A 13,793-nucleotide genomic window follows, 5' to 3' on the forward strand; every position below is an offset into this window, starting at 1 on the left:
TAAATTAATACTTTTATCACAAGAATAGTTGCCAATTCTGCTCATTTGTATTTGCCTACTTGATCACAATGAATGTGGCACGTTTTGTTATCAGATAGATTTTATTTTTACTGAGAATCAGTCAGATTTTCAGCAGCTTCATTCTTATTTCTTTTAGTAAAAATATGTCACTAAATTGTGAATAATCATCCATAATAGTCATGTAATACCATTCTTCATGTAATGTTGGAGGAGCAACTGGACCCCAAACATCAGTGAACAGTAGCTCATGAACTCCAAAAGATCTATATGAAATTCTACTTGTAAATGGGGTGCGCTTAGCTTTTCCTTGGTGACAAGGATTGCAAATTTCTTCAGTAGTTTCAAACTCCATTGATTTATATGTCCAAGACAGCGATGCCATAACATACTACTGTATCTTTGACAGCGATTCACTTGAGCTACGGGATAATTTTTCATATCAAAATTACGGATGACAAATTATTACGTCGTCATTCAAACACATTTTTGTCAATTTGTTTTAAACTATTACCTTATATCCTGCCTCCACAATCCAGGGTACAGAAAACAAATTATGCATCAAACTCTTCACAATCAGCAAATTTATATTAAAAATAGTCCCTTTATCTGCTTTCACTACTAATTTTCCATTTTCTCTTGCACAAAGCGTTAAAACATTTGTGATTCTAATATATATTGGATCGAGCTGTTTGATTTTGGACATAAAGTTTGGATTTCTTCAGCAATAAGATTATGAGTTGCACCAGAGTCTAGTGTGCATGTAACAGTTCCTTCAGATACTGATCTTACTAAGTGAAAGTCGACAACTGCTATGAAGTTTACCTCTTTGGTGACATTTTCGTGTCCATTTTGACAACTTTCAAATTCCTTTTGAATTTACTCTTATAGGGTGAAGACTTATTTCTTTGGGAATAAGTCGATTTTTCTCTGGACAGTGCGCTATGAAGTATTTTATCACTCAGACATCAGAAACATTTTCTTGAATATTGTGTACTACCAAAGCCCAATGGCTTCGATGGCATATCTGAGTTTCTTCTTTGAAACTTTCCAATAAAGCCTGATGGCTCTGAAGAGAGAACTGAATTTCTTTCATTGTTCAATTTTAGTTCAAAATCTAACAATTTTGCCTTAACAGATTCTAATGTAAGCATGGTAGTAGTTCACAGTAATAACTGTGTTATAAGTCTGAGACATTATTAACAGAAGATGACATACTTTTATCTTCCTCTTCTAATGTTGTACCAACTGCCTCTAACTCCCTAATAAGACAATCAATGTTCGTAAAATGTTCCTGCAAGTTTTGATCACTTTTGCACTTGTGTTGCAACAGCTTTTGCCTTATAAACAATTTTGACAGCTCTTTTCCTTTCAGAAACATTCTTGAGAGCTGCCATCATATTGTTGGACGTTTTCACATATTTTACATACCATTGTGTTTTTCACATGTGCGCATAACAATCATATTTCTTTCTTTGGCGTCCTTAACTTTGAAGGCTGCTAACTCATCTACTAATTTCTTTGACAAGCCAGTTTCTTCATCTACATCATCAACTCCTGTTACTTCCAAAATAAGTCCATCATGATACTTCCTTGAATTAAAATTTGTTGCTGTTAGCTGTGGGAGGTTTAATAAACCTGGAGACGTCATCATTATGTATCTTTTCGGTAAGTATAGAATCTGTATGTGCAGACTCACAACTAGACCACAGAACTAATCACAGCAGAAATAATATCAGTCTACCATAACCTGTTAAATGATTACTAGAGGACCTGAGCTGCTCCACAGCATTAGTTATAAGTAAGTCAGATAATTCATCTTGATATGCATGTCGTAATCATATTGTTTTGCCTGCCCTTATCAATGGTTTTATGAACATTTAATAAGAAGCACGTTATGGAATTCCACAGTTCATAGTCAGAATTCATCCATTATGACGTCATGCCGTCTGTTTGGTAAAAATCTGTCCATATACTGTATTTGCTTCCTTATCATGCAGTTCTTGATGTAAAGCTTGGTATTGTGTCATAGAAAACAATGGTATTTTTAATCGCAATTCCTGTATATAGAATGGTTGTCTTGTAAGCTCATACAAAGGGCACTAGGAAAGTTTTGCAATACGTAAAAACGGTTGGCTGGACACCCCTGTTGTGGTGAGGGATGAAAAGAGGAGTGAAAACCGGTCTAGAAGGCAGCAAGGCGCGACCTTCACACCAGTTGTTACCAAGCCCTGAGATTGAAAGCAAGTTAAGGTGTCAGTGTGGTCGAAAGGTGAATATCGTGCAATTATCTGCTACAGTTTTGCTCGTGGATTAACTGTTGACCAGTGCCTGGAGGAAATGACTCATGTGCTGAGGAAAGACTGTCCACATCGGACAACAATTTTCCGCTGGTACAAAGAGTCCCAGAGGGGAAATTTTGGGGTTGAAGACGATCCTTGTTCTGGGCGACCGTCTGAATCAATGACTGAGGGAAACATGGAAGCTGTGAGGAAGACGTTGCAGCCAGAGAGACGGTTGACATATAGGCAGGTAGAAGAGACCCTCCACATCCCTGCACCAGCTATTCATTCAGTTCTACATGACCATCTCCATGTTAGAAAGGTTTGTTCCCTTTGGATGCCTCATTCACTTTCAGAGGAACAAAGGGCATATCGAGTGAAATGGTGCCAAGAAATGCTAAAACAGTTTTAAAATGGGACTTCGCGTAACGTCAGTAGCTTCATTACAGGTGACAAAACTTGGCTTTATTATTACGATGTCCCAACAAAATCCCAGAACAAGGTGTGGCTGTTTGAAGATGAGGGTACTTCTGTAACTGTGCGAAAGTCAAGGTCAGTGAAGAAAAGGATGATTGCAATATTCTTCGCTAAACGGAGCATCATGACTCGGGTTGTGCTAGAAACACAAAGGACAGTTACTGCGAAGTGGTACAGTGAGACTTGTCTGCCTCAGGTCATCCAGGCTCTCAAGCAGCTCCGTCCAAGGTCACGGCTCAGCATTTGGCTCTTGCATCACGACAATGCTCCAGCACATCGTGCTAATGTAACAATGGATTTTCTTGCCAGATCATGGTTGACTGTGCTTGATCATACAGTCCTGATCTTGCCCCATGTGACTTCGCACTCTTCCCAGAAGTGAATATGAAGCTGAAAGGGTGGCGTTTTGCATCTGACGAGGAGCTTCTGGCAGCATGGGATCAAGAGTGTGAAAATGTAACCGAAGAAAAATGGCAGAGTTGGTTCAGTGACTGGTTTCGACGTATGGAGAAGTGTATTGAGTGTGGTGGAAATTATTTTGAAAAAGTCTAAAGCGTTCACTCACATTGCAAAACTTTCCTAGTGCCCTTTGTAAGTTAGTCTCGAAGGAGCGTTTTTTGTCAGGCAGAGATCATTTTTTAAGGTGCATGGCCTTCACTCCTTCTAGTGAAGCTAGGTTATCATTTGATAGGTGTTCACAGATCATGTGTAAGGTGTATGACGGGATCTGTTTGTACGTAGACTTTATTCTCTCAGCAGCATGTAAGTTATTAGGAACACTCGGCTATCTGTTGAATATATTTTGGAAGCTGGGAAAGGTTAGAGAATCAAAGAGTATCTAGCAGGGAATAGTATTCCTTCCGTGATCAGAGAAAGTGTATACTCTCTGCCTTGACAGGTAGTAATCAAACATGGCTACATGCAGTGACATTACTAAGGATGAAAATCACGTATATCACAATATTATTGAAAGTGTTAGTCGCTTAGCAACCTGCTAAGTAGAGAATGTATTGCGGGTTAGGGTAAGCCTTCACCTGCAGTTGTTGGAGTGATCATTTAATAATTGGATATGATTACTCACAGAGGCTGAACTTAGAGACTTATCAGTATCTCATAATTCACCGGCAGGTAATCCGGAGGGAACAAAACAAAGATGAAGCAAATCGGTCCAGTAGAACGGATGGACTGATTTGCCAAAACTGTTTATAGTAAACTGTTTTAATATACAGATTCTTTGGAAATTCATGCACACATTTTAAAACAAGAACACATAACTTCATGATTTATTTTTAAGAAACAATAGACTGACAAATTGACATGCATAATTGATAAAAGATAGGAGGGGCATACAATGTTACAACATATACTTTAACAATCATCAAGTACAATTTCAACTCTAACAGACACCAAGCACAATTTCATCAAAGAGTTTGTTGCAACATTTTTCTAAAGTAGGGCACTTAATTTTCTCCCATGATTGAACACACCAGAATGAAACAGGTTTCGTATTTATTGTTTTCAACATTTCTGGGACACTTCGTTTGAATCTTGCAATAGATAGCTCAGAAAAAATCCCCAATAATGTCTTTTGAAGCATTCAAAAACCCTTGGTCTAAAAATTGTATCAGGCTCCTGACATTTGGTGGCAAAAATTTCACAATTATTACACCATAGCTTAAATTCTGAGGATGTGTTGATGCATTATCAACTAACAAGACAGCCTTTCTTGGTAAGTTTTTTGTCTTTAAAAATGATTCAACACTGGGATCAAACTCATTGCTGAATCATTCACTAAAAAAAATCAGAAGACATTCAGGAATTGTTTTGGTTTGAGTAATAGACGAAAGGGCATACTCTGAAATCTCCTTTAAAGCCCTTCATTCTTGACTTCCCAGTGCACATAACCCTTAGATGGTGAGTAGCTGCAGCACCACTACAGAGTAAAAATATTATTTGCTGTTTATTAATTTTGTGTCTAAGTGCAAAATTTCTTCTTTTGAGTAACATTTAAAATTTTAATCTGATTTCATCTGCATTAAAAATGTGATCCTTGATATAACTTTGCAAAAACTCATTGCATTTGGTTTTAAAAACATCTGCAGTATCTGAGCTGCAGATAATTTTTCGCGATAAGCATTTACTTGACGTTCCCTGTACCTCTTCTTCCATTTCTCAAGCCATTGAGCTGTAGCTTTGAAACCTATGTCTGTCTCACCCAACTTTTCAGAAAGTTTTCTTTTTTTTCTGGAGTTATTGTGCCAAATAAGGCTACTACTTTTTCCCCGTTGTTGAGTAAACCATAAAATACAACCTCATTTATGTTATTTCGTGATGTTTTAATTATTTTTTTGTTGAGCGTCTGTGAAGCTTGTTCTTCAAGTTTATTCTTCATCTTAATCCAGTCTGACACAGTAAAGGTGCCAATGCCGTATTCTGCCTCTATTTTCCGAAAAAAATCTTTTATTCTTTTGACTACCTCCAGTTTTTCTTCAGGTGTTATCACAACCAGCTTCCATTTCACTGACATGACATACTGTTCAGAAACAATACAGGGCACATGCCCAAATACTGTTCAATCAATGTCAGTAGCAAACACTGACCAAGCTTGCGTGATTAGACACTAGCTAGGTGGTGATTCATGGGTACATTCTCCAGTGAGTCACCTTCATTGTTCTTGCTTTTTTTCTTATCTTCAGAAAATAAAGTTTATCCTGTAAAACTGGACAAAATACACTGACTGACAGAGCAAATGCAACACCAAGGAGGAGTGGTTCGAAAGGGATGAAAGTTGGGGAAAAAACAGAGACGGCACGGACGAATAATTGATGTTTATTTCAAACCGATATGCAGGTTACACAATGCGCACGGCATCGACTCAGTAGGATGTAGGACCACCGCGAGCGGCGATGCACGCAGAAACACGTCGAGGTACAGAGTCAATAAGAGTGCGGATGGTGTCCTGAGGGATGGTTCTCCATTCTCTGTCAACCATTTGCCACAGTTGGCCGTCCGTACGAGGCTGGGGCAGAGTTTGCAAACGGCGTCCAATGAGATCCCACACGTGTTCGATTGGTGAGAGATCCGGAGAGTACGCTGGCCACGGAAGCATCTGTACACCTCGTAGAGCCTGTTGGGAGATGCGAGCAGTGTGTGGGCGGGCATTATCCTGCTGAAACAGAGCATTGGGCAGCCCCTGAATGTACGGGAGTGCCACCGGCCGCAGCACATGCTGCACGTAGCGGTGGGCATTTAACGTGCCTTGAATACGCACTAGAGGTGACGTGGAATCATACGCAATAGCGCCCCAAACCATGATGCCGCGTTGTCTAGCGGTAGGGCGCTCCACAGTTACTGCCGGATTTGACCTTTCTCCACGCCGACGCCACACTCGTCTGCGGTGACTATCACTGACAGAACAGAAGCGTGACTCATCGGAGAACACGACGTTCCGCCATTCCCTCATCCAAGTCGCTCTAGCCCGGCACCATGCCAGGCGTGCACGTCTATGCTGTGGAGTCAATGGTAGTCTTCTGAGCGGACGCCGGGAGTGCAGGCCTCCTTCAACCAATCGACGGGAAATTGTTCTGGTCGATATTGGAACAGCCAGGGTGTCTTGCACATGCTGAAGAATGGCGGTTGACGTGGCGTGCGGGGCTGCCACCGCTTGGCGGCGGAAGCGCCGATACTCGCGTGCTGACATCACTCGGGCTGCGCCTGGACCCCTCGCACGTGCCACATGTCCCTGCGCCAACCATCTTCGCCACAGGCGCTGCACCGTGGACACATCCCTATGGGTATCGGCTGCGATTTGATGAAGCGACCAACCTGCCCTTCTCAGCCCGATCACCATACCCCTCGTAAAGTCGTCTGTCTGCTGTAAATGCCTCCGTTGACGGCGGCCTGGCATTCTTAGCTATACACGTGTCCTGTGGCACACGACAACACATTCTACAATGACTGTTGGCTGAGAAATCACGGTACGAAGTGGGCCATTCGCCAACGCCGTGTCCCATTTATCGTTCGCTACGTGTGCAGCACAGCGGCGCATTTCACATCATGAGCATACCTCAGTGACGTCAGTCTACCCCGCAATTGGCATAAAGTTCTGACCACTCCTTTTTGGTGTTGCATTTGCTCTGTCAGTCAGTGTATTAAACTTTTAAAGAATCAACCACAAAGCAAGTTGGCCTTGTGATTTGGGTCATATGGCTGTAACCTTGCATTCGGGAGGTGGTGAGTTCAAACTCCACTGTTGGCAGCGCTGAAAATGGTTTCCCATTGTTTCCCATTTTCACACCATGCAAGTGCTTGGGCTGTACCTCAGTTGACTGAGCAAGTGGCTGTACAGTTTAGGTCACATAACTGTCAGCTTGCATTCAGGAGATAGTGGGTTTGAACCCCACTGTCAGCAGCCCTGAAGATGGTTTTCCGTGGTTTCCCATTTTCATAACAGGCAAATTCTGCGGCTGTATCTTAATTAAGGTCACGGCCACTTCCCACTCCTGGCCTTTTCTTATCCCATCGTCGCCGTAAGACCTATTTGTGTCAGTGCAATGTAAAGTTGTTGTACCTTAATTAGGTCCACAATCTCTTCCTTCCAAATCTTAGCCCTTTCCTCTCCGATCGTCACCATTAAACTTGTCTGTGTGGGTGCAACGTAAAACAAATAGGAAAAAGGCAACTGGCCATTTCGGTTAATAGGATTTTGGTTAACGGAGGTTTTCCTGTACTTTGATTTCCATATGCATACTTCTCTTTTCTTTCTTCACCATCACCTCGAAGACAGGTATCAGTAGAACTTTGTCCTCTGAGCATTTCTGTCTGGAGTGTTTTCTATCATTTTAATACATTTTCTTCCGTTATTCCTCTTTGTCTAAATAAGCCCTCATAAAATTAGACTTACTTTAAGAGACATTAGCAGAGATCATCTGCCCACAACAGAAAGGAATACTGTAGTAAGTGTTCCAACCATCAAATGAAGTGAGCTTTGTTACAGAGGTGATTCAGGCAATGTGGTATATTTGGTTTCCTACTTTGCATAGCAACAAAATGGTTCTGCTTTTAGGTATAACATGTTTTGTTTGAAGTTCAAATTTTGTACTTTAGGTACCACAGTAATTACTCTTTGAAGTCAACTTCATATCAGGAGTCATTTCCTGTGTGTGGGTATCATTGTTCAAAATGTACATATTGTTTGTAAGTGGATACTTTCAGTTGTCAAGACTAAATGAATAAATTTAAAGTACTGCTGTTTATGAATCAGCCTTCAGAGGATTTTACTAATGTGTTTGTAATTTATTTATTTATTGTATAATGAATGTATGTACATTAATATATATATAGTTTCAAGATAAATGTGCATAGTCACAAGTCCATACAATACTACAACTCTAGGTCTAGTATTTTGACCCAATCAACTGCTTCATCCGATGTGTGGTGAATGTCCATTAGCGTTTATGAATCGGCCTTCAGAGGATTTTACTAATGTGTTTGTAATGAAAGACCTGTATTGAATACATTATATTGAAAATAATAACAACAGCAGCAGCAGCAACATGGGTTGTGCAGGTCTGTGAAGTGGTATAGGCAGCCTGCATACCAGTTTAAATATTCTCATTTGTTGCCATCTAACAATGGAGTGGAACTTAATGGACAGTTCCTAAGGCAGAGTTAATTTTCTTGAGTGGGCACAGAATGCTCTAGCAGAGTTCTTTAACAAGTCAACAAGAGTTAGAGTGTCAGAATTTTTGTCTATATTTCAAAAATTGCCTTTCTTGGTCAGATTTGAACCCACAAGCTTGATATTGTGAGTCAGGCACACTATCTCTGATCGACCAAAGCAGATAAAGTCATATAGTTTGGAGTCATTTTGGACAATGTGTAGATATTTTAAGAAGAATGGTATTTTTACAGGATTCATAATTTATAAATTTAAATTTATAATTTTACTCATTCGGGATAATATTTCATGTTCCCTATGGGAATCAACTTCTATATCATCTGATGGCCAGGCAGACATCAATTTTTGAAAATGAGACAAAGTCTCTCATAGTACATTGGCACTGCCGGTGGCTCCAAGTAGCCTAGCCAGGCATCTTGGTAGGTGTGCTATTTACCAACTGATTAGCCCAATTTGGCACACTGGGGCGAAACGCTGGCAACAAGGAATGAGTTAGCTGCAAAATTTATAATATCCAATAACAGACCAACTTAGAATGGTATACATCTCTCCTAGCAACCTTACGTGTGTCATATTTCATTTCTCTGTTTCCTGATGAAGAAAGGCAGGGTTCTTTTTGAAACGCGTCAAGAGTGTTTATATAGTTCATTACACAGCATAAACCCAAAATATACATCATGAAAAGTTGCACTAAATATAATTACTTCTGATAATCTTATCCAAAAAAGTTGTATCGCCAGTGGCTTTCTCGATTAACTGGCCTGATATTTGCATCCATTCCTCTGTTTGTTCGGAGGTACTCACACATGGTCCATATTAAGATCTTCAGTCAAAATGTATTGGCAAGTTGTCACCAATATCATTGTATTGTTAGTGATGTCCTCAACGCAGAACTGAGTTGCTCAGATGGAAAAGTAGGCTTTCTCATCCAAAGTTGGTAGGTTCGATTCTGGTTCAGTCTGGGGGCATTTGAAGTAGCTAAAATACTGGCACATAAAAGAACTCCTGCAGGGCACCTTAATTTTGGCACCCCAAGTTCCCAAAAAGCATAAATGGGACATAAAACAAATAACATTTTTTAAATTATTATTATTACTATTATTATTATTATTATTATTATTATTATTATTATTATTATTGTTATCATCATCATCTTGATGTTGTGATAATTTTGGCAAACATACTGCGGCTCACAATTAGCAATTTCATCTATCTGTAAAATAACAGTTTGACCAGAATAATCGTTATTGGTGTTCGATTTTCTCGGCCTTCTTCAAAGTGCCAATACTTCTCAGACACCTTTGATCTCACCACTGTAGAGTCACCACACACATGTTAGTATTGTGAATCTATCCTGCAAAGGTGTATTTCTCGAACGCTGACAAAATTCAGTGTTCACACACTTCTCGTGAAAATCTGTTTTCATTACTTTACAACAACACATCTCCATGCACCAGTTTTTCGCTGTTCTCTGGCGAAATCATCCTGATTGTGGAGTGGAGAAATGGTGGGATAGGTTTCAGATACTGTTACTTTAACTACATGTTTGTGGTTTCCTGGGTGTGTGCAATTTCCATAGTTTGGATCATCCTGTGTATATTACAAATAATTTTGAAGATAAGTCCAGATGTACTAGATTGACTGCTTATTTTGTCTTGAGCATGAAAGCTTTCTGAATGTATATTGTTGTTTGAAAGGTGTCGCAGTTTAACAGACAAGATGAAGGTTCCTGATGAAAGGATTCTACAAGACACTGAATTGATGTGCTTACTGAATTTAGCAGCTGTGAAATTAAAACTCAATCTATATAGAGAAGCTTTGGAATGCTGTAATACGGTAAGATATTTTTTGTAATAAACAATTTGAACAACTCCTTTTCTGAAGGAAGCTTTTTTCTATATATTGTAATCATTCATGGATAAATACACCATAAATAATTGTATTTTCCTCCTACTCCTCAGTCACTCTCCCTACCAACCAGCATAAATACTGTATTTGCCCTCATAAATGATCACTTTTTTGACCAAACTTTTTGTTCTAAAATTAAACTGTGTAAATTATGCTGACTTTTGCTCAAAAGTTTGAAGTTGCACTGAAGTTCCAGATAAAATGAACAAATTTATCACGATAGCTGTGAAAACACCATTTTGTATGAATATTGAACATGTATTTACAGATTACCATTGTTAATAAAAATAACATTTTTATCAAAACATTGCGTGCCATATGTATTTTTGGTAGGCTGTCTGTTTTCCATCACTGCAGCTTTTTATTTTTTTTATTTGGCGTATGATGAATAATGACAACCTATAAACTATTTACACAACCAATGAAAGATAAGTACAAAGTAAATACAAATTATCATATCTATACAGTCAAAGAAAGCAATTTACAAAGTTTGAAAGAACAAGAAGAAAACACAATATATTTACATCACTATCCACCTATCAACTCTGACAGTTCATATATACACATTGAGTGCAAGTGATGTACATCTCACTAAATGTGAATGTCCAAACCCGCCACCCACTTCACTGCTTCGGGTGTTGCTGAGTTGAGGTCTTCCATGGTGCCAGTGAAAGCATGGAGTGGACATTCCTGCACTACATGTTTCATTGTTTGTCGAACCTCCCCACAGTTGCAGTATGGAGAAACTGACCAGTCCCAGGTGTGTAAAGTAGATGCTGTTCTACCTACTCCACATCTCATGCGATTTAGTTTACTCCAGGTGCTGCGTGGCAGATCGAAACCTGCCAGTTTTGTGGATCCACTATTGCCCGAGGTGGGGATAAAGACCACTCTGTTGACCATTTAGAGGTGGGGTTGAAGTCGCTGGATGTTATCTTCACGGCAGTCTTCCAAGCAGTCTGGCGAGACTTAAGGCGTGTGCACTTCTGTTTGATATCCTCATGAACAGGTAGATGTTCATTCTTCATCATTCTGGTCCATAGCTGAAAAAGGGCTTTCTGTCTCCTGATATGTGGAGGTAGTATATTGCTGAGAACCGGTAACCATTGGATTGGTGTAGCACGAAGTGTACCAGTTATGATCCACATGGTTTGACGAAGTTGTGAATCTACTAGCTGTGTGTGAGCACTGTTAAGCCAGACACCAGAGCAGTATTCTGCTGCAGAATAGACCAAGGCCAGAGATGTTGTTCGTAATGTGATTTCATCCGCTCCCCAAGAAGTTCCAGTCAGTCGTTGGAGAATGTTATTACGACTTTTTAGTTTGTTTTCAGTTTTCTGCAGGTGATTTTTGTACGTAAGAGATCTATCCAATGTTACTCCTAACTAACTGGGATTGGCACAATATTGTAGTTCATGACCCTTGAAGAATACCCTTGGATGGTAGTTTGCTTCTACATTGTTCAGATGGAATGTAGATGTCTCTGTTTTCTGTGGTTTGGGATGAAGATACCATCTTTGAACTAGTCATCCAACAGTTCAAGGTCTCGGTTAAGAACTATTTCAGCTTCTGCAAAGTTGGGTCGTTGAATTGTGAGGCAAATATCTTCAGCATATATGAACTTTCGGGACACTGTTTCAGGCAGGTCGTGGATGTATAAGTTGAAGAGAGTAGGGGATAGAACTGACCCTTGAGGCAGACCATTGTTGACTTTGTGGAATTTGCTTCTGTTGTGTTCTGAGTGAACTTGAAATAGTCGGTTGCTTAACATTCTGTCAATTAGTGCAGAATCATATACACAGAAAATAACAGCAAGTAAGTTCTCAAATTGATATGCTTTTAGTTCACCTGTAGGTAGCAAGTGGGTTTGCGGTCTGGGTCATGTAGCTGTGAGCTTGCATTCAGGAAATATTGGGTTTGAATCCCACTGGCGGCAGCCCTGAAGATGGTTTTCTGTGATTTCCCATTTTCACACCAGGCAAATGCTGCCTGGGGTTGTACCTTAATTAAGGCCATGGTCGCTTCATTCCCCTCCTAACACTTTCCTATCCCATTGTCGCCATAAGACGTATCTGTGTTGGTGTGACATTAAAAAAAAAAAAAAGAAAAGACCAGTAGGTGTACAGCTTTTAAGCAATTGTTTCAAGCGGGTGACCAGGTGAAAAAAAGTAGGCATAACGTGGTTTTCTTCGCAGTGTTGTCGTACACTGCTATAGAAGGGGGTACAAATCTGTAACGATACTATAGGTAATATTATAGTAGCCTACATGCATTAAGGACAAATTCAGGAATGTAAAGGTCTGAGAGGAGGTGGGAAAAGCAAGGCCAGAGTGATTTGACCATGTAAGAAGCATGAGTGCAAGCAGGACTGCAAGAAGAGAATATGGAAGAGAAGTAAAAGGAAAAAGACCAGTGGACAGACCGAGAGGAAAATGGACCAGTCTGGTGAAGAAAGATGTTGAGAGAGGACAAGATTGGGAGAAGATTACGAGAGAACAATAGTTCATAGACGAAGATGAAGGGGGCTCGTACACCACACCCAGACAACTGGAAATGGTCAACGATGATGCTGATGCTGCGATAATGTTATGAACACTGCAAAGACATGGAAAGCAAGAAAATTCAAGTCACATGCTGGTAATAAAAAGAGCGCTAAATAAACTCACCCTTCTACACTTCATTGTTGCTCTTCGATGATGTTGAGTCGTCGTATTCGGAAAAGTGGGATTCGTTGTCATCTTCTTTGATACTATTCAGCGAGTTGGATATTCGTGTTTTTCTGTAGCTTTTTGTAACTATTTCACACAAAATTAAATTCGAGATTCATACTTTCCACTGGCAAATAAATTCTAAAGAAGGTTGCTGAATCTTACCACCTGGAGTGAATGTGTGATCACCCACTGCCATCCATTCCATGTAAAAGCACCAGATGTAATGCTCAAAAGGTTTCTTAATTGACACATCTAGAGGTTGTGGAACAGATGTCAGTCCGCCCGGAATTACTACTATGTCTATCTTGGAGAAGAGAATCCTTGACTTCTTGCCTGAGATATCCCCTAAAGTTGTCCACCACTAGCGTGGATGGTAGGCGAAGTAGAGCACCAGGGTGGCTTTTCCATATAGTTTTTACCCAGTCTTTCTTAAGATCGCTGTCTATCCACCCCTTTTCTTGCATACCTACATGTATACCACATGGAAAATTGCATTTTGGCATTGTCTTTCTTTTGATGATGACCTCCTTTGAAAGTTTTCTTCCATTTGAGGTAATTGCAAGCACTTCCTTTCTCTTGCAAAGTTGTGTTCCACGGTATGCCAGAAATTGCTGTCATTTGGACTGCATTGCCAATTTGGGACAATAAATACAAATGGTATTGCTGCTACCTAATTACGTAGCAATGAAATTCAATAAATTTTTTCATGGTTTTAAA

General features: G+C 39.9%; 1 protein-coding gene across 3 annotated transcripts in view; it reads left to right on the plus strand.

Annotated features, from left to right (window-relative positions):
• The window catches only part of Cyp40 (Cyclophilin 40), a 164,921-nt gene that overhangs the window by 72,547 nt on the left and 78,581 nt on the right, over window positions 1-13,793 (plus strand). For all 3 annotated transcript variants that reach the window (XM_067143310.2, XM_067143308.2, XM_067143309.2), the window contains one exon: window positions 10,155-10,293. In XM_067143310.2, the coding sequence (XP_066999411.2) occupies window positions 10,155-10,293 (139 nt within the window). The remainder of the gene's footprint in view (window positions 1-10,154; window positions 10,294-13,793) is intronic.

The sequence above is a fragment of the Anabrus simplex genome, chromosome 3, assembly GCF_040414725.1.
Source record: "Anabrus simplex isolate iqAnaSimp1 chromosome 3, ASM4041472v1, whole genome shotgun sequence".
NCBI classification, from domain to species: Eukaryota; Metazoa; Arthropoda; class Insecta; order Orthoptera; family Tettigoniidae; genus Anabrus; species Anabrus simplex.